The sequence below is a fragment of the Prionailurus bengalensis genome, chromosome A3, assembly GCF_016509475.1.
Source record: "Prionailurus bengalensis isolate Pbe53 chromosome A3, Fcat_Pben_1.1_paternal_pri, whole genome shotgun sequence".
NCBI classification, from domain to species: Eukaryota; Metazoa; Chordata; class Mammalia; order Carnivora; family Felidae; genus Prionailurus; species Prionailurus bengalensis.
The window spans coordinates 22,278,936-22,305,640 of NC_057354.1; the positions used below are offsets into that span (position 1 = coordinate 22,278,936).

General features: G+C 48.3%; 1 protein-coding gene across 2 annotated transcripts; it reads right to left on the bottom strand.

Moving 5' to 3' along the window:
* On the bottom strand, window positions 1-26,430 carry MANBAL (mannosidase beta like). 2 transcript variants are annotated; one of them, XM_043602413.1, is made up of 3 exons: window positions 26,384-26,430; window positions 15,716-15,928; window positions 1-936 (listed from the first exon to the last, which is right to left on the bottom strand). In XM_043602413.1, the coding sequence occupies exons 2-3, from the start codon at window positions 15,863-15,865 to the stop codon at window positions 829-831; spliced, it is 258 nt and encodes an 85-aa protein (XP_043458348.1). In that variant the 5' UTR covers window positions 15,866-15,928; window positions 26,384-26,430; the 3' UTR covers window positions 1-828. The 2 variants fall into 2 exon arrangements, with proteins under 2 accessions (XP_043458348.1, XP_043458347.1); XM_043602412.1 differs by lacking the exon at window positions 26,384-26,430 and adding an exon at window positions 20,513-21,030.
* Between the last annotated feature and the right edge of the window lie 275 nt (window positions 26,431-26,705).

Below are 26,705 nucleotides of genomic sequence, written 5' to 3' on the forward strand. Positions count from 1 at the left end.
TCCAGCGTGGGAGGCAGTTTATTGATGTTTATTTGCCCAGATGACTCTTCCTCACTGTTCTGGGGTTGAAAGAATTAGGGGAAGTGGAGACGTGTCAGATGGAAGCCAAAAGGCACACACTGAATGTACCATGATGGGCTAAAAAGAGGTCGGTCTGAGATTGACAAGCCCCCCATTTCAGAGGCTCAGAAAGACTGGGCCCAAGAACATGGGCCAAGTCCCTTCCATTTGCCAGAGAACCAGGCACAACCCTGGCCGGCTTTCCTGCAGGCTCTCACACCAGGCATCTTCGGGCCTGGCTGTTGTGCCTGTGGGACCACCAACATCACAGTGGCCATGGTGTCTTGACCTAAACAAACAGGGAAGGCCTGGCTTGGCTCCTTCTGTACTAGGGGAGACAAAGGTGACTGATGAGCAGATCTGCGGTGCACGAGTAATGGGAGGGGCAGTGCTTGTCAGCGTGAGATCATGACTCTAGAATGTAGTGTAAATCCACAAGGTGGGTAAGTAAAGGCTGGCCACAATGATTAAGCATGGAAGTGTCACTCTGAGCCAGCCCAACTTCTGAACAGGCAGACTTCTTAGACAGCCTCTGCTCGTAGGGGGTTTCAGTCCCCTTGGCTCTAAACTGTCACGGAAGCAGAAGGAAGTGGAACTGCCCAGCTGGGGCCTGGGGACTGCCACGATTGTCCAGATCTCTGTGGTCAGAGAGCGGCCCAGCCACCTCAGCCCTGCCCCTGGGATGAAGGAGGGAACAGGACGTTGAGTCCCGGGAGGGCTGCCCCCTGGGCCCGCGCCCCGCCTGCCTGGCTCCGCAGGCCTCTTCTTCTACCGCTTCTTCTTGGCCTCCTTCTTGGGCCTCTTGCTGGCAGAAAGAGCAGCAGCCTTGGGCTTCCTCGTCACCTCCACACTTCTAGGCTCGGAGGGTTCTGCCTCCTGCATGGCAATAGAAAGGAGAGTCCCGTTTAGACGAGTCAAGCCTGACACCAGCAAAACGAGACTGTGTCTGAAGGGGGCTTCGCAAACTAAAGCACACTGCCACAGAAACACCAGGGACAGGAACCGTCAGCGCCGGGACCCCAGACCGCAGGTCTGCAGGGCTGCCCCTGGGGGAGCAGGGCGGTCCTCAGTGAAGAACAGAGGAAGAGGCCCCAAGGGAGGAGGCAGCCTCTGGAGTCTCAGGAGGCCTGGGTGGCGTTGAGGCTCCTCCGCGTACCAGCCAAGTGACCTTGTGAGCAACTCACTTCCCCTTCCTGTGTCTTTGGTTTACCCACCTCTGAGATGGAAATAGTGATACACGCCCCGGAGGGCTGAGGTGAGGAGGCAAAACGCATGGGAAGCGCCCCGGGGCCGGCTGGCTGCTGGCCCTGTGCTGGTCCTGGGCAGATGGCAGGTGGGGAGCCGGCTGGGGGACAGACCCACTGTGGCTTGCTCTCCTTCCGGCCCTGCTGTTCTCCTTCTCCCGTTCAACCCACAGACTGCCAGGGCCGGGAGGGGTGGAGAGTGCCGGCCGGCAGGTGGGCAACCCCCACACTGTGTTCTGTGGGGCCTGGCAGAGGTGCCCTGTGGGGGAGGGCAGAGGCCAGCCTTGGGCGGAACTCCAGACTCTCCCTACAACTGGGGCAGCCCTGGTTTGTATCTGTCGGGACTCGTTCCCTGTAAGATCTGGTTTACACAGAGGTCCCGCTGCTAAAAAAAGGTTCAAACCCGCAGATCCAGCCCTGGCCTTCGTTGCACAGATGAAGACAGAGGACTCCAGGCGAGGGACTCGGCTTGCCACAGCCACAGAAGCCTATGTCCAAGAATCTGGAGTGGATTCAGTCCTGTCAAGTGCTCCCTCCTCCCCTGGGTGATAAGTCACGCTGTGCCTCGGCCAGGCAGGATGCTAGCGAGGCAGGTCCAGCCCAGAGAACACTGACCACAGCCCCTGGGCCTCCTCCGGCCCACAGGCAGACTTCAGTTGGCCTGCAGTGTTTATTTCTAAGCATTTGAGCCAACTGGTAGACTTCCCATTCAATCTGGACTCCTAGCTTTTCTTGAAAACTTTAAACACCTAGTAACGCTGGCCCCTAATCCCCCGGTGGAAAAAAATGGGCTGGGCAGCGGCTGCCCCTTTATTCAGGTGCCCATGCTCCCCACACCCCCCACGGCCCGCTGTCCCCAGCACTACAGAAAGGAAATGTTTCTCAGTACCTGTGTCCTTTTATCAAAAACGGGAAAATAAAAAGCAGACTAAGAATACTAAGAAGGAGCACACTTCTGGAAGAGAAAAATATTTCCCCATGTTTAACCGGCCGACTCCCAGCTTCCAGCTTGCTTTGCTCTCTGCCCTTCCCTGGCCCTGCACCTTAAGCTATGTGCTCACAGAAGCCGCGTGACCGTGGCTGGGAGAGGCAGTTCACACCTATGTACTGGCCTACTCCAGAGATCTGTCGGCTCCCTCTCATCAGCCATCACTGCCTCCTCTCCACCCTGCCAGCCTCAGCAGAGACACCAGATATAAAGGCCCAGACCAGCCCCGGGTACCCGCGGGTGACCTTCCCAAGATAATGAGGGGGCTGGTCCCTCCCCTGGCCAGGTCTCCGACGGTGGCTCTGGACTTTCCCAGCCTATCTACTTGTGTGATACTGTTAATGTAACTTGGCTAAAAAAAAAAAAAAAAAAAAAGGAAGAAAGAAAGAAAAAAAAAAGTTGGCCTGTTAGAAAGACAAACAAACAAAACAAAACCTCAGAGGAGCCAGTGTGTCAAGTGCAGGAGTTGCCGGCTGCAGAGCACAGCAGGAAGGCTACTGTTTAAGGCAAACCCCACAAGGCACGATGCCTTTGGAGACCTTGGGAGCTGGAAACCGTCCCCACTGCAGTACCTATGAGGCCAGAGGAAACCAGTCAGTCCCTGAGTGCCCCAGGCAAAGGCCCCATGAGACGATGGCTTATGCACAGGGAACTTGCCAAGCCCGCCAGGATCTCCACAGATGGAGCCCCCCTCCCCCGCCATTCGGAGCTCGAAGCTGGGTGCCTCCTCCACTTTCAGTAGGGCCCAGTTCAGAATCCACAGGGACGGTGACACCCGGCTGCCATCCCCAGTGCTTCCCTCAGACCCTCTCTTAGGCACCTTATCTTTATCTCTCCTGAGCAGACCTCGCTCCCGATCCAGCTGTCTGTCAGATGACTGGACTGGCACCTTCCAGGCACCTCCAACCCCACTGTCCCAGACCAAGCACGGCTCCTTCTCCAGCAGGCCGGGTCCTCCTCCCCACCCGAGGCAGAGCAACTGGAGTCCCAGTAACCCCAGCCCTCTCTCCTCCCAACTGTCCAGTCACCAGGTACCAGTGATTCAACAACCCCTTCCACCTCCTGACTTGGTCACCCTCTCTAGCACCAAAGTCCCTCCTTTGGTCCCTCCACTGCTAACTGACCTCTCTGCTCAGTGCCACAGATCCCCCCACCTTAAACCTTCCAGGGGGCTCTCTATCCCCCACGGTCCCATGCCCCACACACGGGATGGCATCTAAGGAGGCCACATCTCCAGCTTCTTCTGGGCTCTTCTCTAGACCTCACACTGGGTCAGGTGTCGGGGCTTCTGCCAGTCACTCTTAACAAGAGGAGCGCCCTTCCTGGCCACCCAGCAAAGCCCTCCCTGTGGCCCAGGACAAGAACACACTCCTACTCACCATCCAGCCTTCCTTCCCTGCTCCTCCACCTCCAGCAGTGTCCATCCCTCCCTCCACTCCTACCCCCTCCCACCCCCAGTACCGAGGAACTGTGCATTGCCACTGTTACCTTACCACAGTAACATATTCTCCTGTTTGTCTCCCCTACCAGCTGTGAGCTCCTTGGGACAGCTTCAATTGTGAAAGAAAAGAAAAGAAAAGAAAAGAAAAGAAAAAGGAAAAGGAAAAGGAAAAGGAAAAGGAAAAGGAAAAGGAAAAGGAAAAGAAAAGGAAAGAAAAGAAAAGAAAGAAGGGAAGGGAAGGGAAGGGAAGGGAAGGGAAGGGAAGGGAAGGGAAGGGAAGGGAAGGGAAGGGAAGGGAAGGGAAGGGAAGGGAAAGGAAGGGAAAAGAAAAGAAATGGAAGATCAGGTAAGATCTCCCATAACCATGGGGACTTCACTCTTGTTTATCATCATGAAAACAGAACACACTTAAGGGTGCCTGGTTGGTTCAGTCAGTAGAGCATGTGACTCTTGATCTCGGGGTTGCTGAGTTCAAGCCCCACTTGGGGCATAGAGATAACTTCAGTAAATATTTACAAATATATGTACATAACGTTTAGTGCTGGGTCTCAATTTTCCCATGGGCACAGAGGACATAAGCAGCTTTGAAACCCAATATACATTCCCAGAAGCATGGCCAGACATAGCCACCAGTAATAATAACAACAACAACAGCCACAACGGCTGCTGATACTACTGTTTACAGGAGGCCGGGCCCTGGGTTATATGGTGTGTACATACCTTATTTTAGCCTCACAAAGTGCCATAATGAGTCCCATTGTACAGATGAAAGAAACACTCAGATCGTGTGACTTGCCCAAGGTGTCACTTGGTGAGCAGCGGTGCCAGCATGTGAAGTGCGGTCTTTAACGGCTCTAGGATATCATCTGTCCCCGGTTTCCTCGGGACCTCAGGGCTGGAGACTGAGAACCAGAGTCAACTGTGAAATCGATTCTCTATTTAGTAGCGGCTGGAACCACAGGTTCCACAGGTGGCCGTGTGGAACGACAAGAATGGCTTGTTCCAGATTCTGTCGATGGGTCACTCGGACCCCTTGTTTGTGACTGAGGTTCCCACGGGAGTCAGGAGGGCGGGTGAGTGCTCCCCGCACCAGGCTGTTTCCCACAGCTGAAAGCAGCTCTCTGTGGGCGTATGTACATGTTACCGTCATCAAGTCATCTGGATGCATGATCTGTCTCCTCCTCACCCCAGACCTCCTCCTCTCCTCCCCATCAAAGATTCTGGCATCGTCACCCACCCAGTTACCCAAGCTAGTAACCTCCAAGCCGGTTCTGAGTTCTCGCCGCCCCCTCGTGCCCCCCCGCATCCCATCGGCCCCAGGTCCTGCCCGCTCTACGTTCTGAGGGTCTCTCAAATCCACCCGGCCCCCCTGGACACACACTGCTGCACCAGGTCACAGCCCGCGGTCTGCCCCCTCACTGTGTCAGCCTCCCACACGCTCTCCTCGCCACCTACCTCACCGCTTTCAGTCTATTCTAGAACAACAGTCCCAACCGTGTCTGTTTTCCGCTTTAATATGTTTCTGGTTCCCTCTTCGTAGGAGACAAATTCCAAGACCTTCCTTGTGGCCTCCAGGGCCACTCCACTCCAGAGCCGGCCCTGCCCCCCGGCACGCCCCCTCACAGAGCCCACTCCGTCACCCCAGGCTGCCGGCCCGCCAGTATCGCCCACTGCTTTGTTCCCTTTCCTGCTCTGCCTAGGTCCCCCGCACCCCCACCTATCTATCCACACCCAATGGATGCAGGTTCCGTGCCAGGCACCACGGGGTAATGAAGAGAGCACATGCTTAGTGATGCGCACCAAGCGTCCGCTCACTGAGCCCCCATCACCCCAATGAGCCAGCCACTGTGAGCTCACTTGACAAGAAGGGAAACTGAGGCTGAGTCTCGGTGACGGGTCCAATGGGGCACAGCCACCTTCCCCCCCAAGCTATAGGGAAGAAAAGGCAGCTCTTATGCACATGATAAGACTCTGGGGTCCTAGCCACAAAGAGCTGTAGCTCCGGATTCTTAGCTAGTAAGGACGACTCTGCATGAATGACTGACTCGTAATTTCTCTTCAAACGCACGTTGCTGGTACAAGCGAGGCAGACTCCGAGTACCACAGCCCCACCTTTAAATCTGGGAACTCCGGGCCTCACCTGAGGCAAGTTTTAAGTCTCCTCAGCGAGCACGCCATGCCCAGCCATGGCCACCACCACCGGGAGGATCAGGAAACCTCCCCTGCCAGGTGGCTCCGGGCTCTGCGGAGGCACCCGTCCTCTGTGGACACAGGCCTCATCAATAATGAAGCAGTTCCACAGCTGCTTACGAGGCCAGAAAATTGCTGCTATTCATCAGATTCGAATAATCGAATCTGTGCCACAATGCATCAAATCCCTTCCAGCAGGGAAGGCACTCAGGATTTTATGATTTCCACTATACAGTTCAGTGTGGATTGAGTCCGATAAATCAGGACAGAATGTCATTCCATACGGGCTGAAACCACTCTCTCCTCTCAAGTGGTCCCGGGAAGGAAAACCACTGTGCTATGCTCAGGCACCCTCACGCACCTTATCTCACTTGATCCCCAAGAACTCTGGCTTGGGTCTGCATGCCCTCCTTTTATAGCTCAGGACACAGGCTCAGGGACATGAAGGGCGTGCCCAGTGCCGATGCTCCTGTTGGTCCCGGTCTCTTGCCCCAGGCCTGGGTGGGGTGCCCCCCCCCCCAGAAGACCTTGCAGGGGTAGAATTAGCACTGGCCTTGAGGGGGAGAGAGGACTGGCCGAAACAGGGCGTGGGGGAGGCCTTCCGTGGCGGCTCAACAAGGCGCACGAAGACGGAGTGTCCAGGATGCGCCTGGCAGGCAAGAACTGTGATTACAGACAACAGCCTTGGAGCTCATTCCAGACACAATTCAGCACGACTGCAGGCCCGTCCCACCGGCTGGGCTGTGGCCCTTTGCGTCCGGCTGTCTCTCCCATGAGACGGCACACATCTCGAGACCATGTTTATACCGTCACCCTGCCCGCCACACAGCAATCTCTCCAGAAGGGCTCGTTAAGTAAAAAACACCCTGCTGCCCAATTCAACTGCAAACTGCTCCCAAGCTTAAAAAAAATACAGGGCAGAAGTGCAAAGTTAGTTCTACGAGGCTGTCTCCTAAGGTGTTGAGAGTAGGTATAATATACACTTGCCCAAGTTAATTATTTACTCTGGCAATCCCGGGCAGAATTTTCCAACAGGCTCCTGAACTTCCAGGCCACAGCCAGAGCTGGGAAGCCTCCCTCATTTTTAGGGCTCCAAATCTGCAGAGCTTTCTGGCTGACAGTGAAGTCTACGTGGGCATCACACTGAAAGCCACCACTCTTGCTATCAATTCTGGTGAGTTCTCCACTGGATCACAATGCTGGGCATCAGTTGTCTCTGTCTGCCCAACACCCCCTTTTGCACTGGGGCTCTGCCATTTCTCTATCCCGTACGGTTCTAGGGGGACTCTCAGTCACGGTGGCCACTCCTGTGGCCAGTTAAATGTGGCCTGGCCAGAAATGGTACCCACTGCCCCTTCCTATCGATGGGGCAAGGTGCAAGCACGTGGCCAAGCCAGAGCCAGGCAGAGGACTTCCATGAGACCTGGAAAGTGAGCACAGGCAGAGAGATGGCTTCTCTTGCTTATAAACCATGAGCAGTAAGGATGCAGACTGGGGCTGCTGCAGCCATCTTCCTGACTTGTGACGAGTGCCTAAGAATGAGGCCAACACTCACAGGAAAGCCAGGAGACGGAGACAGAGCCCTGAAGACCTTTTGAGCCTCTGAACCCAGATGTGCCTTGAAATTCCCAGTTCTGAGAACCAATACAATTTCTTTCTGGAAAAACTGCTGGAGCTGTTTCTGACTTTCAACACAGAGTCCCCATTACTGCAGGAAGAGACTGTGGCAATCCACACAAAGACAGCAGAGAGGGAGTTGAAGGTACTGGCTAGGGGCTGGCAGCCGGCTGGGGAGACATGAACCCAACACATGAAGAGATGGGAACAGTCAGCGTTCGAACTAGTAGGAGAGTCTGTGATTCACTGCCAGAGGAACTGTTCCTATCTGCTAGGTGAGTCGCTGAACTAAAAGTCAACACCCACTTGCTTAGGGTTAACTGGATCAACATTCTGTGTAGAAACTGATCCGAAAGAGGCTGGGAGTAAGTTCCAGCAGGCTTTTGGGGAAGGGGGAGGAGCGTGCTACCTTTATTGCCTCACTATCTGCTCCTTAAACTCCTGGAATTTGGCTCCCACCTCATCAAACTGAGAACAGCTATAGCCTGTCTTCCCAGAAAATGTGCCTGAGCATAAAGATATCTAGCACATTTTTGTTCACAATTTCAGGGACCCTGTGAACTTCTGAAGCCTATTCAGGGACCCACAGGGACCCAGGAACTCTGTTAAGAACTTTGCTCCACTGAAGCCGAACTCTGGAGGAGAGCAGCCTTTCCTCGGTCGCTCAGGAGTTCTTGTTGTGCGGTCCCCATGGGGACTGGGTTGTACACGTACTCTCCTTGAACCACGGCGGTTTTCAGGGAGACCACAGTCCCCTCTGCCCGCCGCTCTGCCCTGTCTCTCCTGAGACAGCGACAGGAACGGAGACCCCAGCTTTGTCTGCACGGCACCCCTGTCCCTCCCGGGGCGGGACCCTCCCCTCCCGCCACACTGGCCATAGCTGTCCCAAGCTGGGTCAGCCACAGTTCCTTCCCTGGGGATTCTGGAACTGGGACCAAGCAGGAAGGCAGCCTCCAGATGCTGCAGCTGAAAGACATAAACTTTGGAAGCTGTCAGTGGCCATGTTTCATCTCACCACAGGGACAGTGAGCAGAGGAAGCAGGGCCCTGGTAAGATAAATGAAAGACAGGAGATGGACAGGGAGGGGATACAGAGGAGATGCAGATGGTGAGTGACAGAGTCCCTGGTTCTCACCCCTTCCAGAGGCCCACCCCGCTCTGGGACAGCACCCGCTGTCTTTTCAGTACATCTTTTCAGTATACCCACACTGCACAGAAACCACTTCAAGCAGGTTGGGAATGCCCCAGGTTCAGGCCTTTTCTGAATCTTAATTTCTGTTGAAAAGCTCAGCAACACACTCTCAGGGTTTCAAGTAATAATGCCATATTGATAAAATAATTCCCAGGCCTCTATCCCCAACTTCTCACTGGCTGTTTCTTTCCCACTTGGACGTCTTGCTATTATTTCAATCTTAACACATGTAGAACTGAACACTTCCTACCCTCCCAAAATTGGTTTGTGCTTCAGGGAAATCGTCTAAAGATTGGACCAGTGGCTGCATAACAGAATCACCAGAACACTTCAAGAAAATACTGATCCAGGCTACAGTGAACAACAGAATCAGAATCTCTATGGGGGCAGTCCAGGCCTTTGAAAACTCCCCAGGCAGGCGCAGACAGATGGAAAGTAGTGGACCAGCCCGAGGACTCCCTAGGCCCTTACTCACAGCAGACATCAATGAGGCTTTACCTGGAGCCCAGAAGCAGCCCCGAAGCCTTTCACTATGGCCACCACAAAATCAATCAGAATGGCATGAGAGATGAAATGTACCTGCCAGCCTGGACTAGAGAGAAACGGTGTAAGGATCTACGATCTTATACTTTAGAATCCAACCTACAAGAAAATGCTTGGATTAAGTGTGGCCCAGGCCTCAATCATTCTCACACAAATGTTTATTTTCTCAGGTCTTAGTTTAATGAGGTGTTGACGAGAACAGTTCTCATTTGGCTTAGGACTGGAAGGACTTTAGTTTTGATTTTGCAAATTGGTTCTTACTCCCACTATGAAAAGGAAGGGGGTGGGGTGGGAAGCATTCGTATGTGTTCCTTCTTTCTTCCCTGATTACCCCCAAAAGAGCTTTCAAAATAATCTGCTAAGTATTGAAGTACTGAAGTCATAAACTAGTTGCAAAAAATCGGCTTACTGGAACAACAGGAAAGACATTCTTTCGCTTTTCAAAGGCTTTCCCATCATCTAGAGCCAAAAATATTATCTTCTGACCCAAAAAGCCACTAATAAACCTTGTTTCTATAGGCCAAGCAAGAGGGATGATTTTGCCCGAAGCAAACCGTCAAAAAGAGCGAGATTGTTCTCTGGGTCCTCCCACCCCCCCTTCTGCCCTCTCCCACCTCCTGGCACCCTCCACTTCCCTCCTGCCCTCAGGCTGCCCGGGGTCCCCACCAGCTATTCTCACTCCACAGGTACCCTTCCTCCCCAAGAGCTCCCTGGCTCCAAGCAAAATCTTCTTTTCTCCATCCCCATCCAAATCCCGCATCCCAGCTAGCTGCCAGGCTCAATCCCTGAACACAGGCTCAGCGCCCACCCTCCCTTCATGAGATGGCTTGTGCGCAGAGTGCTGTGTCCCCTTCTATCCATTTAGGAGTGTGGGGAGTCCGAGAAGGCTGCCTGATGGGGGCACCCTGAGGAAAGCTAGCAGCAGAGTCTCTGCATAACCGGGGGCCTGAGGCACCAATAAAAAGTTTAATGACCGGTACTGTTATTTGTTGCTACTGATCCACTGAAAAGCTTTAAAAAGCTAAAACAGTAAGCTTCAGTCATGAAGACAGTTCACTTATGCGAGCCTTACTGCTCTAAACTGCAAGATAAATTAAAACGAGATGTTATGTACTCTATTTATATTTTAAAAGACGAAGCTGTTGTCCCAAATTAACCTCTAAATAGCAGAGTGGGGAAGTAGGCATATTGCTGAGCCCTTTGTCAACTCCCCGTCTCAAAAGACCGCCACCCACTGCGCCGCTAAGGACAGCAGAGAGAGGAGGGAAAGGCACCCCTTTTCCCTTGTTTGCTGAACTGACCCAGGCCTCTGTGGCTAGCCTGGAAGGGTTAAGAACATGACAGGAGGTGAGCAGCAGCTCTCCAAAAGGCCACACACCTCTGACTCTACATCTCTGCCTACAAAATAAAAACATTCATCACCTCCCTCCCTTGGGACTCTTGGCATTGGCTTCATCAGTGGCCAATGACAGTAAAAATGTTTGTTATTTATAATCGCCAATAGCATGCCGAGGCTGGGAGGACAGAGCCCCAGAGCACAGGGATTACGCTTTTAGAGTGTGATACAATTGTGGATGGAAACACTCCAATCGTGACCTCCTTCTCCAAATACCAGAATAAGAAACAGAGATGGACAGAACCATCCGGAGGCCACGGGCCCATGTCCATGTTCACCAAAGTTCTCGATGCCCTCACTGGCTCTGCCTTCCCCCCGCCCGCCCTTTAAATGCTAAATCCTCGCAGCTGTAGCCTTGGACCTCTCCTCATCTCAGCCCATGTTCTCAGCCCGGAAACTTCGTCCTCGCCCCAACTTCAAGTACATCTCGACTCTCACGTGTCGATGGACACTCAGCCCAGACCCTCCTCCTGCTAGAGACCTTCTGCATACTTGGCAGAGCCACCCGGTATCTTTTCTTTCTTTTTTTATTTTATTTTTTAAGTTTACATCCAAATTAGTTAGCATATAGTGCAACAATGATTTCAGGAGTAGGTTCCTTAATGCCCCTTACTCATTTAGCTCATCCCCCCTCCACAACCCCTCCAGCAAGTTCTCCATATTTAAGAGTCTCTTATGTTTTGTTTGTCCCCCTCCTGTTGTTATATTATTTTTGCTTCCCTTCCCTTATGTTCATCTGTTTTGTATCTTAAAGTCCTCATATGAATGAAGTCATATGATATTTGTCTTTCTCCGACTAATTTCGCTTAGCATCATAATACCCTCCAGTTCCATCCACGTAGTTGTAAATGGCAAGATTTCATTCTTTTTGATTGCCGAACAATACTCCATTGTGTGTGTGTATGTATATATATATACATACATATATACATACACATCTTTATCCATTCATCCGTCGATGGACATTTGGGCTCTTTCCATACTTTGGCTATTGTTGATAGTGCTGCTATAAACATGGGGGTGCATGTGTCCCTTTGAAACAGCACACCTGTATCCCTTGGATAAATACCTAGTAGTGCAATTGCTGGGTCGTAGAGTAGTTCTACTTTTAATTTTTTGAGGAACCTCCATACTGTTTTCCAGAGTGGCTGCACCAGTTTGCATTCCCACCAGCAATACAAAAGGGTTCCTGTTTCTCTGCATCCTCATCAACATCTGTTGTTGCCTGAGTTGTTAACGTGAGCCATTCTGACAGGTGTCAGGTGGTATCTCATTGTGGTTTTGATTTGTATTTCCCTGATGATGAGTGATGTGGAGCATTTTTTCATGTGTTGGTTGGCCATCTGGATGTCTTCTTTGGAGAAGTGTCTATTCATGTCTTTGCCCATTTCTTCACTGGATTATTTGTTTTTTGGGTGTTGAGTTGGTAAGTTCGTTATAGACTTTGGATACTAACCCTTTATCTGAGATGTCGTTTGCAAATATCTTCTCCCATTCCATTGGTTGCCTTTTAGTTTTGCTGACTGTTTCCTTCGCTGTGCAGAAGCTTTTTATTTGGATGAGGTCCCAACAGTTCATTTTCACTTTTGTTTCCCTTGCCTCCGGAGACATGTCAAGTAAGAATTTGCTGCAGCCAAGGTCAAAGGGATTGTTGCCTGCTTTCTCCTCAAGGATTTTGATGGCTCCCTGTCTTACACTTGGGTCTTTCATCCATTTTGAGTTTATTTTTGTGTATGGTGTAAGAAAGTGGTCCAGGTTCATTCTTCTGCATGTCGCTGTCCAGTTTTCCCAGCACCACTTGCTGAAGAGACTGTCTTTATTCCATTGACTATTCTTTCCTGCTTTGTCAAAGATTAGTTGGCCATCTTTTCTTTTTTAATGTTTATTTTTGAGAGAAAGAGAGAGAGACGGAGAGAGAGAGAGACAGAGGCAGAGAGAGAGGGGGACAGAAAATCCGAAGCAGGCTCTGCACTGATAGCAGCGAGCTTGATGTGGGGCTCGAACCCACAAACCGCGAGATTGTGACCCCATCCAAAGTCAGGAGCTCAACCAACTGAGCCACCTAGGTGCCCCCCGAACCACCTGGATATCTTAAAGGCACCTGTTTAAAACTGAACTCAGCACGCTCTTTCCCCAGCTACACCCCAAGTGGCTCCTTTGCCAGGGCTCCCCACTGCATCAGTAAATGGCTATGACTCTCCCAGCTACGTGAGCAGGATCTCTGGGACAGAGTCATCTCCAAGAAAAATTGGTCTCCAGAATATCTTGTACGTTGTTTAGCGAAAAAAGAAACATGTGAAGCTGTATTTAATAGTATGCTATCTTTTACGTGTCAAAGGGGAGAATATTTATATATGTACGTATGTACATACACATCACACACACATATATACACATTTGCTTATGTTTCCAAAAAGAAACAAAAGAAGAATAAATCAAAATAATAAAAATGGGGGTGCCCGGGTGGCTCAGTTGGTTAAGTGTCCAACTCTTAATATTGGCTCAGGTGATGATCTTGCAGTCAGATCAAGCCCTACATCAGGCTCCTCACTGAACACAGAGCCTGCTTGGGATTCTCACTGTCTCCCTCTCTCTCTGCCCCTCTCCAACTTGTGTGCACACATGCACACGTGCTCGTTCTCTCAAAATAAATAAATACTTATTTAAAATGCTTATTTATGGGGGGGGTGGGGAGGAAGAGAGAGAATCCCAAGAAGACTCCATGCTATTGGCATAGAGCCCGATGTAAGGCTCGAACTCAAAAATGGTGAGATCATGACCTGAGCCGAAATCAAGAGTCGGATGCTTGACTGACTGAGCCACCCAGGCACCCCAATAAACTTTTTTTTTTAATTTAAAAAAATAATAAAAATGGTTACCTATGGAGGGAGGAAGGGAATAAGGGTAGAGGATATTGATATTAAAGGAGACTTCTGTTTCTGAAGACAATTTTATCTTGTATCATTTTGATGTGGGAAAATGGTGTACGTACACATTTTATATCTTTTAATTAAATCAAAAAGGAAAAACATATAAAAGTTCAAAACAAGCTGAAACAAATTAAGCTAAATTTGTATGACGATGGGAGTATAACTATATGAAAAAAAGAATTACTAAACACAGTACTCTGACCATACATCCCTACTGGGACATATTCTAAGGCCAAATAGAACCTCAGAAAAATCTTAAATTTCATTCTGAGTCTTACTGTTAGTAGTAGAAAACAATGCAGTTTTAAGTTATAATAAATATATTATAAGTGTGCAGAATAGAATCAACATAAAAAAAAAAAAACAAACCCTGCTTTCTTTAGAAAAGCCTACTTGCAAGGTTGGCCCTTGGAGGGCACCAGTGAAATTGGATTTTGGGTGGTTCCTACAATTCCCAGAACTGGTAAGGGTGACTCACTGTACCTAAACCAAACAATATGGTTTATGCTGAATACCTGCTTTCCTGCTATAAGTCTAGAATTTTGTCCATAAGCAGCTTATGTAACGTACACTCAATATTATTAAGTCCTAGGCAATGAGTCTCTAATTAACTTCCCTGGTAGACAATATTTCACACAACTTGATGAGGCTCCCATTGAGACCATCTGAGCATTAAAAAAACTAAAGGGGCACCTGAGTGGCTCAGTCAGTTAAGTGTTCGACTTTGGCTCAGGTCATGATCTCACAGTTCGTGGGTTCGAGCCCCGCATCGGGCCCTGTGCTGACCGCTCAGAGCCTAGAGCCTGGAGCCTGCTTTGGATTCCGTGTCTCCCTCTCTCTCTGACCCTCCCCCACTCATGCTCCGTCTCTTTCTCTCTCAAAAATAAACACTAAAAATTTTTGTAATTAAAAAAACTAAAAACGTGTCAAATGTACAAAAATATATATTCAGAATGATATAAAAATCAAAGTTTCATTGGTCAAGATTGGAGGCTGCTGGAGTCCAAACTTACTGCTCTGAAAATTATAAAGGGAAAGAAGCAATAATTTATCCAGCCGTTACTATGAATAGCATTTCAGAATAACCATACAGGCAATGAAGAAAAGGTCTTCTTCACTGAAGAATTCCAGCTAGTAAAAGCAGAAGGAAATAATGGAACTTAGCAATGATCACCGAGGGATGCTAAAACGACTTCGGTGAAAGACTGGTGGGGATTTTTTAATAGAGGGATCAGCTAACACCACCTGAATCCACCGATCAATCCTAGAAGCTCTAAACATGAGACAACCAGACACATGTCCATTGATGACATACAACAGGAAGTTCACAGCACCAGCTATGAGGTGTTCTTACCAAATAACCTGATCGGAGCTGACCCAAGCCTCTAGACTGAATTTCCAATTAATAGGAAGTATGGGGAACAGAGAAACATGTTAAATGACACCACACAGAGGCAATCAGCTAAATCCTGGATATGGATATCGTAGATGACAATGACCTGCTTTCTCCAACAGATCAATGTCATGAGCAAACAGAGGGTAGTAGAAGGAGTGTGAATGGCTACAGGATAAAGAGACCTATAGGAAAACGTCAAAACCACAAAAAGCCCATCTGATCCTGTCAGTCTCCTACTTAAAACCCTCTGGGCCCTGCCCACTCTTCTGGCTGCACCTCTCATCATGACCCCTCTGTGCTCTGGCCACAGTTACCTTCATTCAGTTACTTGAACTAGAGTCCTTGCAAATGCAATTCCCTCTCCTTGGGGGAGGGGCAACAGGCGGGCCCCTGCCCCAGTAAAATCAGGCCCTTCCCCTCGATACACACCGGCACAAGTGCCCTGGACTTATGGCAACATGCACGCTTGTTCCATATCTGCCCTTCTCTCAAGGATTAGAAGCTCCGTGAAGACAGATACTACATCTCGAAGCAGGATGACAGGTAGTAGGCACTAAATAAAAACCTGCTTCACACATGTGAACAAAGAAAATACTGGTCACGTGGTTCGAGGCCACTGGGTGGGAATGTGACATCGTCCCAACCGATCTTCTCTGCTGTGCTGTTTTTAGTACCTAGAACCCCGTCTGAGGAGTGGAGGCTCACAGGGAAGAACTCACCACCTCGTGGGACTTGGGAACAGGTACGATGATGGCCAGCACACAGATGAGCTGGAAGATGGCTCCCAAGAAGAGTCCGTACCGTAGCAGGTTCTCCAGGAAAGTAGGCTCGGGCACCTCGGGGGGTGAGAAGTCCAGGTCGGAGGCCATGACCTCAGCCGCCTGCTGCCTTTGGTCGGTCTCCTCTGACTCACCACCCTCCAGAGCCAACTTCTAAACACAAAGGTTAAGTGTCATGTTTCTACAACTGACTTTTAAATAGTTCCACTTGCACAAACACACACAAACTTGCAAGAATACATAAAGCAATTATAGTGAAATGCTAACAATTCTTGAATCTAAGGAGAATACATATGGATAGTCGTTGGACTATTCTTTCAACTTTTTTGTGGGTCTGAAATTTTTCCAAGTTAGAGAAAATAAATAAGTAAATGCAAACACTTCAACACAAATCTCTAATCAACATACGTTTGAAGGCCAGCTATGTTTCAGGTTTTGTTCATTCGTTCACTTATTCATCCAATTATCCATTCAACAAACACTTACTGAACACCAAGTACTGAACAGAGGGCAAAAGAGACAAATCCCTGCTCTCTTGGGGCCTACATCTCAGGGCACAGGCAGGCAATGCATCCAGACATGCTACGTCAGCTAGTGACAACTGTTTTGAACAAAACTTGAGGGTACTATTTTAATTTGTACAGGGTGACAGACAGGAAGGGCTCTGAAAGAGACAGGAATCGAGTGGCAGAGACACAAAGTGTAAGCAAACCACTGGAACGCATGAGAGAAGCATATCCAGGCAGAGAGAAAGGCAAGTGTCGAGGCCCTGGGGTAGGGAAATGAGTCCAAAATGTCAGAGAAGAATGCTCGGGAAGGAAGAAAGATCAGAGAGGAGTGCAGGCTGACCCACTAGGACCCTGACACTTCCGAACTGACTGAAGCCACTGAAAGGTTCTGAGCAGACAAGTGACATGATCTGACTTACGTTTTTATATATATACATATTTTTTACATTTAAATTTTAGTTAACATACAGTGTAATATTGGTTACAGGTGTAGAATTCAGTGATTCATCACTTACATACAACACGCAGTGCTCATCACAAGTGCCCTCCTTAGTACCCACCACCCATCTAGCCCATCTCCCACCCACCTCCCTCCATCAACCCTCCTCGGTTTGTTCTCTATAGTTAAGAGTCTGTTGCAGTTTGTTTTACTCTCTCCTTCCCCCCATCTTCCCATATGTTCATCTGTTTGGTTTCTTAAATTCCACATGAGTGAAATCACATGGTATCTTTCTTTGATTGAAAAAGTATGCTATCTTATTTTGCTTAACATTATACATTCTAGCTCCATCCACATCATAAATGGCAAGATTTCATTCTTTTTGAGGGCTGAGTAATATTCCATTATGTACATACACTACATCTTCTTTATCCACTCATCAGTCGAAGGACACTTGGGCTCTCTCCATAGTTTGGTTATTGTTGATAATGCTACTATAAACATTGAGTTGTGCGTATTCCTTCAAATCTGTATTTTTGTATCCTGTGGGTAAATACCTAATACTGCAATTGCTAGATGGTAGGGCACTTCTATTTTTAGTTTTTTGAGGAACCTCCCCACTCTCCCCTAGAGTGACTTACATTTTATTTTTTATTTTTTTTAACTTTTTAAAAAATGCTTATTTATTGAGAGAAAGAGAGAGCAGGAGAGGAGCAGAGAGAGAGAGAGAGAGAGAGAGAGAGAGACAGAATCCCAAGCAGGCTCCACAGCACAAAGCCAGACACGGGGCTCAAACTCATGAACCGTGAGATCATGACCTGAGCCAAGAGTCAGACGGTTCATCAACTGAGCCACCCAGGCACCCCGAGTGTCTTACATTTTAAGTGGTGGGATGAGGGGGTACAGAGTAGACACAGGAGGCCAGTGAGAGGGCTACTGCCAGTAACCCAAATAAGAGATGCTGGGGACATGAATGACAGGGGGCACGGTGGTGGCCAGTGGTGACAGGTCCAGCCTCAGCCAGCTTCTGCTTTCAGCAGGGACCCCACTCCTAATACCCTGGTCAAGCCGAAAGAACTGCCTGTAGTTCTCCAAGAGCCCGGGCTCTTTCAAAATCCTGGGCCTCTTGGGGCACCTGGGTGGCTCAGTCAGTTAAGCGTCCGACTTCAGCTCAGGTCATGATCTCACAGTCCACGAGTTCGAGCCCCGCGTCAGGCTCTGTGCTGATACCTCAGAGCCTGGAGCCTGCTTTGGATTCTGTGTCTCCCTCCCTCTCTGCCCCTCCCCTGCTCATGCTCTGTCTCTCTCTGTCTCAAAAACAAAAATAAAAACAAAATCCTGGGCCTCTGCCCAGGCTGCACACTCTGCCAAGAGTGGCCTTTTCTGTTCTGACTGCATGGTGAAGCCCCCACTGTACCTCCAAGGCTGAGCTCAAGGGTCACCTCTCCAGCATGCCCTCCTTATCGCCATCCTCTTACCCTGGTATGACTGAACTGTTTCCCCTCGACCACGGCACCTAACAGCGTCTTCCTCCTGCCCACCCCAATGAGAAAGGGGCAAACTTACTTTGGAACCAGGCCCACCTGACTCCAAAGTCCTCTGTATTTTCAGAGATCTGTGCCACAATGCAACTTCATGCTAAAAGTGAGCTGTCCAATATGGTGGTCATGAGCCACATGTGGTTACTGAGAGCTGAAACAGAGCCGATCCAAACTGAGAGGGCTGTTAAATATATACTCCATTTAGGAGCTAGCAGGAACATAAAAATGTAAAATATCTCATTAACGAGATTTTTATATTGATTACATGTTGAAATGATATACTGGATTAAGTTGTATTATTTTCACCTGACCTTGAAAAAGAACAAAATTGGAGGATTTACTTTCTGAGTTTAAAACTTACTAGACAGCCACAGTAAGCAAAACCGGCACTGGGATAAGGATATAGACTAACGGAATAGGCAGCTGAGAAATACATCCTCACGTGTAGTCAGCTGATTTTCAAACAAGGGCGCCAACACCACTCAATGGGGAAGAACAGTCTTTTCCACACATGCTGCTGGGAAAACTGCATAGCAACATGCAAAATAATGAGGCTAGACTCTTATACCATATACAAAAACGAACTAAAAAATGAGTCAAAGATATGGGGCACCTGGGTGGCTCAGTCAGTTAAGCGTCCAATTCTTGATTTCGGCTCGTGTCATGGTCTCACAGTTTGTGGGATTGAGCCCCTCATCAGGCTTTGTGCTGACAGCATGGAGCCTGCTTGGGATTCTCTCTCTCCCCACCTCTCTCTGCCCCTCCTCTGCTCACGCTCTCTTCCTCTCTCAAAATAAATAAATGCGCTTAAAAAAAAAAAGAATCAAGGATCTAAACTTGAGAGCCAAAACTATGAAACTCACACAAGAAAACGTAGGGGAAAATCTTCATGAAACTGGACTTGGCAATGATTTCTTTGATGTGACACCCAAAGCACAGGCAACAAAATAGAAAATAAATTGGACTTCATCAGAATTTAAAAATTGGTGCATCAAAGAACACTATCAAAATACAAACTAGAGTGAAATTATACTAGAGTGAAAATAGAAACTAGAAAACAGTTTGGTTGCTTCTCAAAAAGTTAAACCTAGAACCACCACATGAAGGGGTGCCTAGGTGGCTCAATCAGTTAAGCATCCAACTCTTGATTTCTGCTCAAGTCATGACCTCACAGTTCATGGGCTCAAGCCCCATGTCAGGCTCTGTGCTGACACTCGGAGCCTGCTTGGGACTCTCTCTCTCCCTCTCTCTCTGTCCCTCCCCTGCTCACGTGGGCTCGCTCCTGCACACTCGCTCATGCTCTCCCCCAAAATAAATAAACTCAAAAAAAAAAAAGAATTACCATATGATCCCGCAACTGCACTCCCAGGTATATGCCCAAAATAACTGAAAGCAGGAGCCCAAACTGACACTTGTACACCAGTGTTCACAGCTGCATTCACAACAGCCAGAAGATGGAAACAACCAAGAGCCTATCAACAGATGAATGGATAAACAAAACGAGGTACATACATACAAAGGAACACTATTCAACTATTAAAGGGACTGAAATTCTGATACACGCTATAACATGGATGAAGCTTGAAAACATGATGCATGATACTAAGTGCAACAAGCCAGACACAAAAGGACAAATATTGTATGATTCTACTTCTAAAAGGTACCTAGAATAGGCAAATTCTAGAGACAGACACAAATTCTAGAGGCAAAGCCTAGAGACAGAAACTAGACTATAGGTTAGCAGGAGCTGGGGGAGGAGGAATGGGGAGTTATTGTTTAATGGACAGAGTTTCGGTTTGGGATGATGAAAAAGTTCTGGAAATAGATAGTGATGATGGTTAGACACCACTGTGAATGCTACTGAACTATATAGTTAAAAATGGTTAAAATGAGGGGCGTTGGGTGGCTCAGTTGGTTAAGTGTCCGACTTCTGCTAAGGTCATGATCTCACAGTTCACAAGTTCGAGCCCCGCGTCGGGCTCTGTGCTGACAGCTCAGAGCCTGGAGCCTGCTTTGGATTCTGTGTCTCCCTCCCTCTCTGCCCCTCCCCTGCTCATGCTGTCTCCTCTCTCTCTCTTTCTCTTTCTCTCTCTCTCTCTCTCTCTCTCACACACACACACACAAATAAGCATTAAAAAAAACCTGTTTAACAAAAAATAATTTAAAATGGTTAAAATGAAAGAAAAAAGGTTAAAATGGTAAATTTTATGTTATATATATATGTTACCACAATAAAAAAGTTTTTTACCTTTTTCTTTTTACTTTTTTAAGTAGGCTTCACACCCAGCAGGGAGGCTGGCATGGGGCTTGAACTCATGACCCTGAGATGAAAACCTGAACGGAAATCAAGAGTCAAGACTTGGACACTTTAGGGGACTAAGCCACCCAGGTGCCCCTGTTTTTACTGTTTAAGTGTAGCTACTAGAAAATGTAAAATGACCCCAAGTGGCCTGCACTGTGTTCCTGTGGCATAGCTCCGGGCTAAAGAAAACGTTCTGCTCCGGGCTGAAGAAAAGGTTCTAAGACCTTCCTCCACTTTGGCTCTGCAGCATCACTGCTTTGCACGACTGTCCCAACGCCAGGGAGTGACTAAAGGATGACAAAACCACCTTCTCAGTAAACAGAGTGGGACCTATGCAAATTCACACTGTCCTGCGCACACAGGAAGGTCACGTGCCTGAGCCAACAGGGTGGCCACTCTCCCATCACTTCTGCTCTCTTTGGGAGCTGCCTTCAAAGCCCAAGGCCCCTCTTTAAAAAAAAAAAAAAAATCCTCAGAGCTGGCAGATCTTCCTCCTCCCAGGAAGGATTTGACTTCTGGAAAGAACCCAACCTCATCTGGATCCAAGTGTGGTGAATCAGGTGGGGCCTCGAGCTCAGGAATACCATTTTTGGTCAAATACAAGGTATGCCGCTCAGACACCAGGCAGCTTGTTTGGGGTGGCTCATGAACTGGCCCCGAAGTGAATTCCAGGGTGGCCACGAGAACAGCTTCTCTGGAGGAAACACGCGGCTCTGCCAGGGCACCACCACGTGAACACCAAGGTGTAAGAAAAAGCTCACATTCCTTCACAGTGGCAGCTCATAAAGTATACATTTTTAAAAATGCCCTTGGTCCCAAAGCTGTAACAAGCCTATTGAACTTATCGATACTTAGATGAAGTATGCTGAACAGCAACACTGTTAATGAATATTTGGAATATCATAAAAAGATGGGGCCCGGGGGTGGAGGCAAAAAGCCAGACTCTATCAGCAATTAGCTACACTTTGGGCCCATCTCTTGACCTCCTGGGGACTCGATGTTCTCAGGAGCCAAATGACAATCATCTCTATTCTGAGCTATAATGCATTTAGGATTCTTTTTTTTTTTAATGGCAGTAAGACAACCTATAACAAGAGCCATAAAAGTGATTATATCCTTTGACTGAATAACTCACTTCCTAGAATTTACAGCAAGGAAACAATTCAAACCAAGAAAAAAGGCTTCAGGTACAAAAAAGTTCATGGCAATGCCATTCATTATGCTGCAAAACAGGAAGCAACCAAAATGTCCAACAGTAAAGCAGTTAACCCGATTATGGCGCATCCCGGCCCAGTCCCCCTTCACTACAATGGCAAATATAAACAACACGTATCAGGCCAGCATAAAGTCTTTGAGAATAACATGAGCTGAAAAAAGAAAACAATTATATAAACCCTGTGGCCGTGACCACGTATAAAGTGATTTCACCGGCCAGAGATCAGAAGAGACTAGGAAAATGTAAATCGCTGCTGTTCAAGCGAGGACTCCTATACTGGACAGCACAGGTGTCATGGGAGGGTGGCTGTAAAAGGGTCCTGGGAAACGTCAAACGCTCTACACATGTAGTGTATGCTTTAGAACGCTTCCCTAGCTTTCTCTGCACCCCTGTGCTTGACCTCCCGGCCTTCCTGCCAGTCCTCTGGGTCTTCCTTTCCTGAGTACAGAAGTCCCATGAGTCCGACTCATCCTTCACATCTCAAGCGGGAGGCGGCTGCCCTCAGGCTGCCTGGTGCCCAGTGGTTCCCCGGGCCACTGTTGCGGTAGCAGCAACAGCAAGGAGCGAATCACTTGCCGGATACGCACGACACTTCCCAGTCAGTATCTCATTCGCTTCCCAACCAGTGGGGAGGTGGGTATTAACTGCTGATGAGGATGAGGAAACTGAGGCTTCAAGAGGTTACATGGCCTGCCCAGGGATTACTTGGTGGATGAGTGGTAAAGTCAGGGTTCAAACTGGCTGGCTCCTCCAGAGCCTGAGCTTTCCCCACCAGGTCGACGGCTTTCCAGCTGCAGGCTGTGACCCATTAGGTGAGCTATGGAAACCACTTAGGGGGCTGTATCCAGCACGTTTTCCCTTTCCCTTCATTAGCTAGCACTTTAATTAAATAAATAACAACAGAAAATACCGTAATAGTAAGGATCAATATTGTCTCCTGAAGCTTTATTTCAGTTGTAGCCATTTACATCCAAGTATGTGTGCCCTAGGCCAAAATTCAAAACCTATTGCTTGTTATCTGAGAAGTAAGGAGTCTGGAGTCTTAATGTTTTTCACTTGCTCACTATAAGGCCCTGGTCCGGACCTGACTCAAATGTTTGGTAAATGACGATGCCTATGCCTGTCTCCCACCATGAAAGCAAGAGCAGATGCCTCAACCAAATGCCTCATTGAACAATGAGAAGTAGGAGTTGAGAAGCCTGGGGCCTGCTTAGGCTTTCCCGGTGAGTCAGGGCAGAGCTGACTATCCTCCGGTGTGACTCTAGCCAGAGTCACTTTAAGAGCAGAGGTTTTCACACGTTGTGGAAATCTCTTACCCCTACCAGAATTTAATAAAAACTACTTACTCATCTATTACCAAACATGGCAAATAATTTCATAAGCTACTAGAACCCTTGAGGCTCATCCCTGAATGCCAGACTCTAGTGGTCTCAGATAGTCGTTCATTGGATACATATTTATTCAGCGCCTATTATGTGTCGATATTATTCTGACTCCTGCCAGGGAGTTTTCATCCAAATGAAATTTCATCCAAGCACACACACACACACACACACACACACACACACACACACACACACGTAATACAATGTCAAAGGTATTAGGAGAAAATATAGAGGGAGTGCTGTTTTATGTGAGGCGGTGAGGGAAGGACCTCTCTGAGAAGGTGACATTTCAGCAGAGGCAAAAAAAAAAAAAAAAAAAAAAAAGCACAGGAATGAGTCATTTAAATGTCTGCTGGACTACCCCAGGTTGGAGGAACAGCGAGGATAAGGTCCTGAGTCAGGAATGAAACTTGATGATCCAGGAGAACAGTAGAGTGAGCAAGCTGTGTAGGGCTAGCAGGCCATTATAAGACCTTTGGCTTCTCCCCTTAATAAAAGGGGAGCCACTCGAAGCTACTTAGCAAAGAAGATGATATGGTCTGACTTATTTCAAAATGGTCCCTCTGGCTGCTGTGTTGAGAACAACAGACTGCAGAGGGGTAAGAGTGGAAAAGAAACACGGAGACCACTTAGGAGGCTGCTGTAACAGTCAAAAAGACCTGCTTGCACCCGGTTGTAAAGTGGAGATGGTAAATTCTGGGGTTATGGACATATTTTGAAGAGAGAGCTACTGGCATTGCTGAGGTGAAATCTGAAAGAAGTTAAAAATAATCCCTGAAGGTGAAGCTATTCTGTATGATATTGTAATGGTGAATATAAGGATTTGTCAACATGCATAGAACTTTATAGCACAATGAGTAAACTTTAATGGATGCAAATGTTTTAAAAAAAAATCATTTAGGAGGTCAAGGTATCCCAGTAGGGAACACAAAATGTGACATTCTGAATTGAAATGTTTTACAAATGTATGGGGCGCCTGGGTGGCTCAGTCAGTTAAGCATCTGACTTCGGCTCAGGTCATGATCTTGCGGTTTGTGAGTTTGAGCCCCGCGTCGGGCTCTGTGCTGACAGCTTGGAGCCTGGAGCCTGCTTTGGATTCTGTGTCTCCCTCTCTCTCTGCCCCTCCTCTGCTCGCATTCTGTCTCTCTCTCAAAAAAAAAAAAAAATATATATATATATATATATATTTAAAAATATTAAAAAAAAAAAAAGAAATGTTTGACAACTGTATTAAACAACTTCACTGAAAGGGCAGGGGGAATCAGGTGTTGACCTCAGTAACTTTGGAAATGAGTGGAGTCTGTGGGACTAAAGATAAAAGGAATTGCATTTGCACAAGTCTAGTTGATAACATTATTTCCCAAAGGGGATAGAGGTTAACAATTCTGAAACCATTACATAGGTATACTGAAACTGAATTGGGTAAATGGATGGTAGATGGTGGGAGCTAAGATTAGTCACAGATAAGCCAGAGGAGGAGGCTAGAATGATCCACGTGGAATGGATGAGAGTTGCAGATATCAGTATGAACCCGTATTTAGCTTAATATAGATACAGGTGACTCCACAGAGAAATATTTATAGGTATGCGTGTATATATACAAGTTAGTACACACACATCTGTCTCTTGCACCGAAGGCCTGGAAACATGGGCATAATGATCACACCTAGCACCGAGGTCTTGGCATTTAATACTTTCTCCAATAAAAGGAACCAAGCTCCTTGGAGAAATGGTTGATTCTGGGACTGAGGCATGAAATGTACAAGATGAACCTGGAACAGAAGGTGTTCACAAAATAAAACAAAAAACGCCATGTGCCGGGTACATCAAAGGGATAAAGGAGTGCCCAACCGCCGAAGCTGGGACAATCTGAGCAATAAAATAGAGCAGCACTGGACTGTAATCCAGAGTATGAAAATAAATATGAGACCACACTGATATAAACTGAATAAGTTAATAAATAAATAGGGCAGAGTTGACAAATTTCCTAGGGAGAATTCCCAATAATTTACGTAGATTTATCTGACTTTAAGCGTGAAGCATGATTCCACACTCAAGTATGGGTTCCATGTAATGACTTTCTTCCAAGAGTACAATATGGAAGAGGGAAGGGAGTAATTTTACTGGAAAAACCTGACTGCCTCAAGCTAGTGATCCAGGTTAACACCAACAGTGACCATTTATATTGATAGTACGTACCCTTGATATGATGTCATGAGAATGGCCCTTTACCTCTGTGGTTTTCCTCCCCAATCCCCGTAACTTCAATTTAGTCATGAGAAAAACATCAGACAAACCTCAGCTGAGGATCACTGTACAAAATATCTGACCAGTAATACTCAAAACTGTCAAGCTGACGAGGAAGTCTGGGAAACTATCACAGCCAAGAGGAGACAAGCAGACGTGACTACTAAACATAATAGAGTATCCTGGATAGGATCCAGAAAAAGGACATTAGGCGGAAACTGAGCAACTGTGAATAAAGCATGGACTTTAGTTAACACTAACTTATCAATATTGGTTCATTATGACACATGCTCTACCCTAAGGTAAGATCTTAAGAACAGGGGCAATTCTCAGGGCGCCTCCCTGGCTCAGTCGGAAGAGCAGGGGCTCCTGATCTCGCGGTGGTGAGTTCCAGCCCCAGGTTGGGTGTAGAGATTATTTAAAATAAATAAATAAATAAATTTTTAAAAGAATTCACCCAACAAACACGCACTGTGCACCTACTGAGCGCTCTGCACTCGCCATCTCATTTAATTCTCAGATCAAGCTATGCGCCCATTTTACAGAGGAGGAAACTGAGGACCAGAGGGGCAACACACAGCAATATGGGGCCCACTCAGCAGTCGAATTCTGGCCGGACTGATTCCGGCGCCCGAGCGCCTCCCATGCTCCACGGATGGAAGGAAAGGCCAGGTCCCGGCAGCGAGCGCTGGGGTCGAGCCCGGGCTCGGAACAACGCTCGGGGCGGCAGAGGCGAGGCCGTCCATCTCCCAGGGACTCAAACTCCCCTCTGCAAGCAACTTCCTGAGGGGCGCCCCGGGAAGTTATTCTCGCCGCGCGCCGAGCGTGCCCGGGACCGGCGGAGCAGCGCCGCCGCCGGGAGCAGCAGGGCCGCGGGCGCCGGAGTCCAACCCCCTCAACGTTCCCGCCACCCCGGCGACTCCGCCCCGCCCCGAAGCCCGAGCCCGGCCGCCGCGCCGCCGCACTTACCTCCCGCGCCGCCGGGCCGCTCCCCCGGAAGTGGTTCCCCGCGGCGGATCCCGGAAGTGACGCGTGGAGCAACCGGCGGGCTCCGCTCCGCCCGCGCGGCTGGGGTTCCGGTCTTTGTCCCCGCTTTGTGGGTTTGATCCCAAGGGAGAGCCCTGGGGAAGCGCGGTACAGACGTCCTCGGTTCTCTAAGCCCGTTTGTCCTCGGCCCATTTCGGCAGATGTTTACAGACGTCTGTACGTCTATAACTTTATCGCTTCTCGGCCTTTTGGCTAAGATCAAGTGTACGTCTATAACTTTAATTCTATACTGGATCCTGAAGCT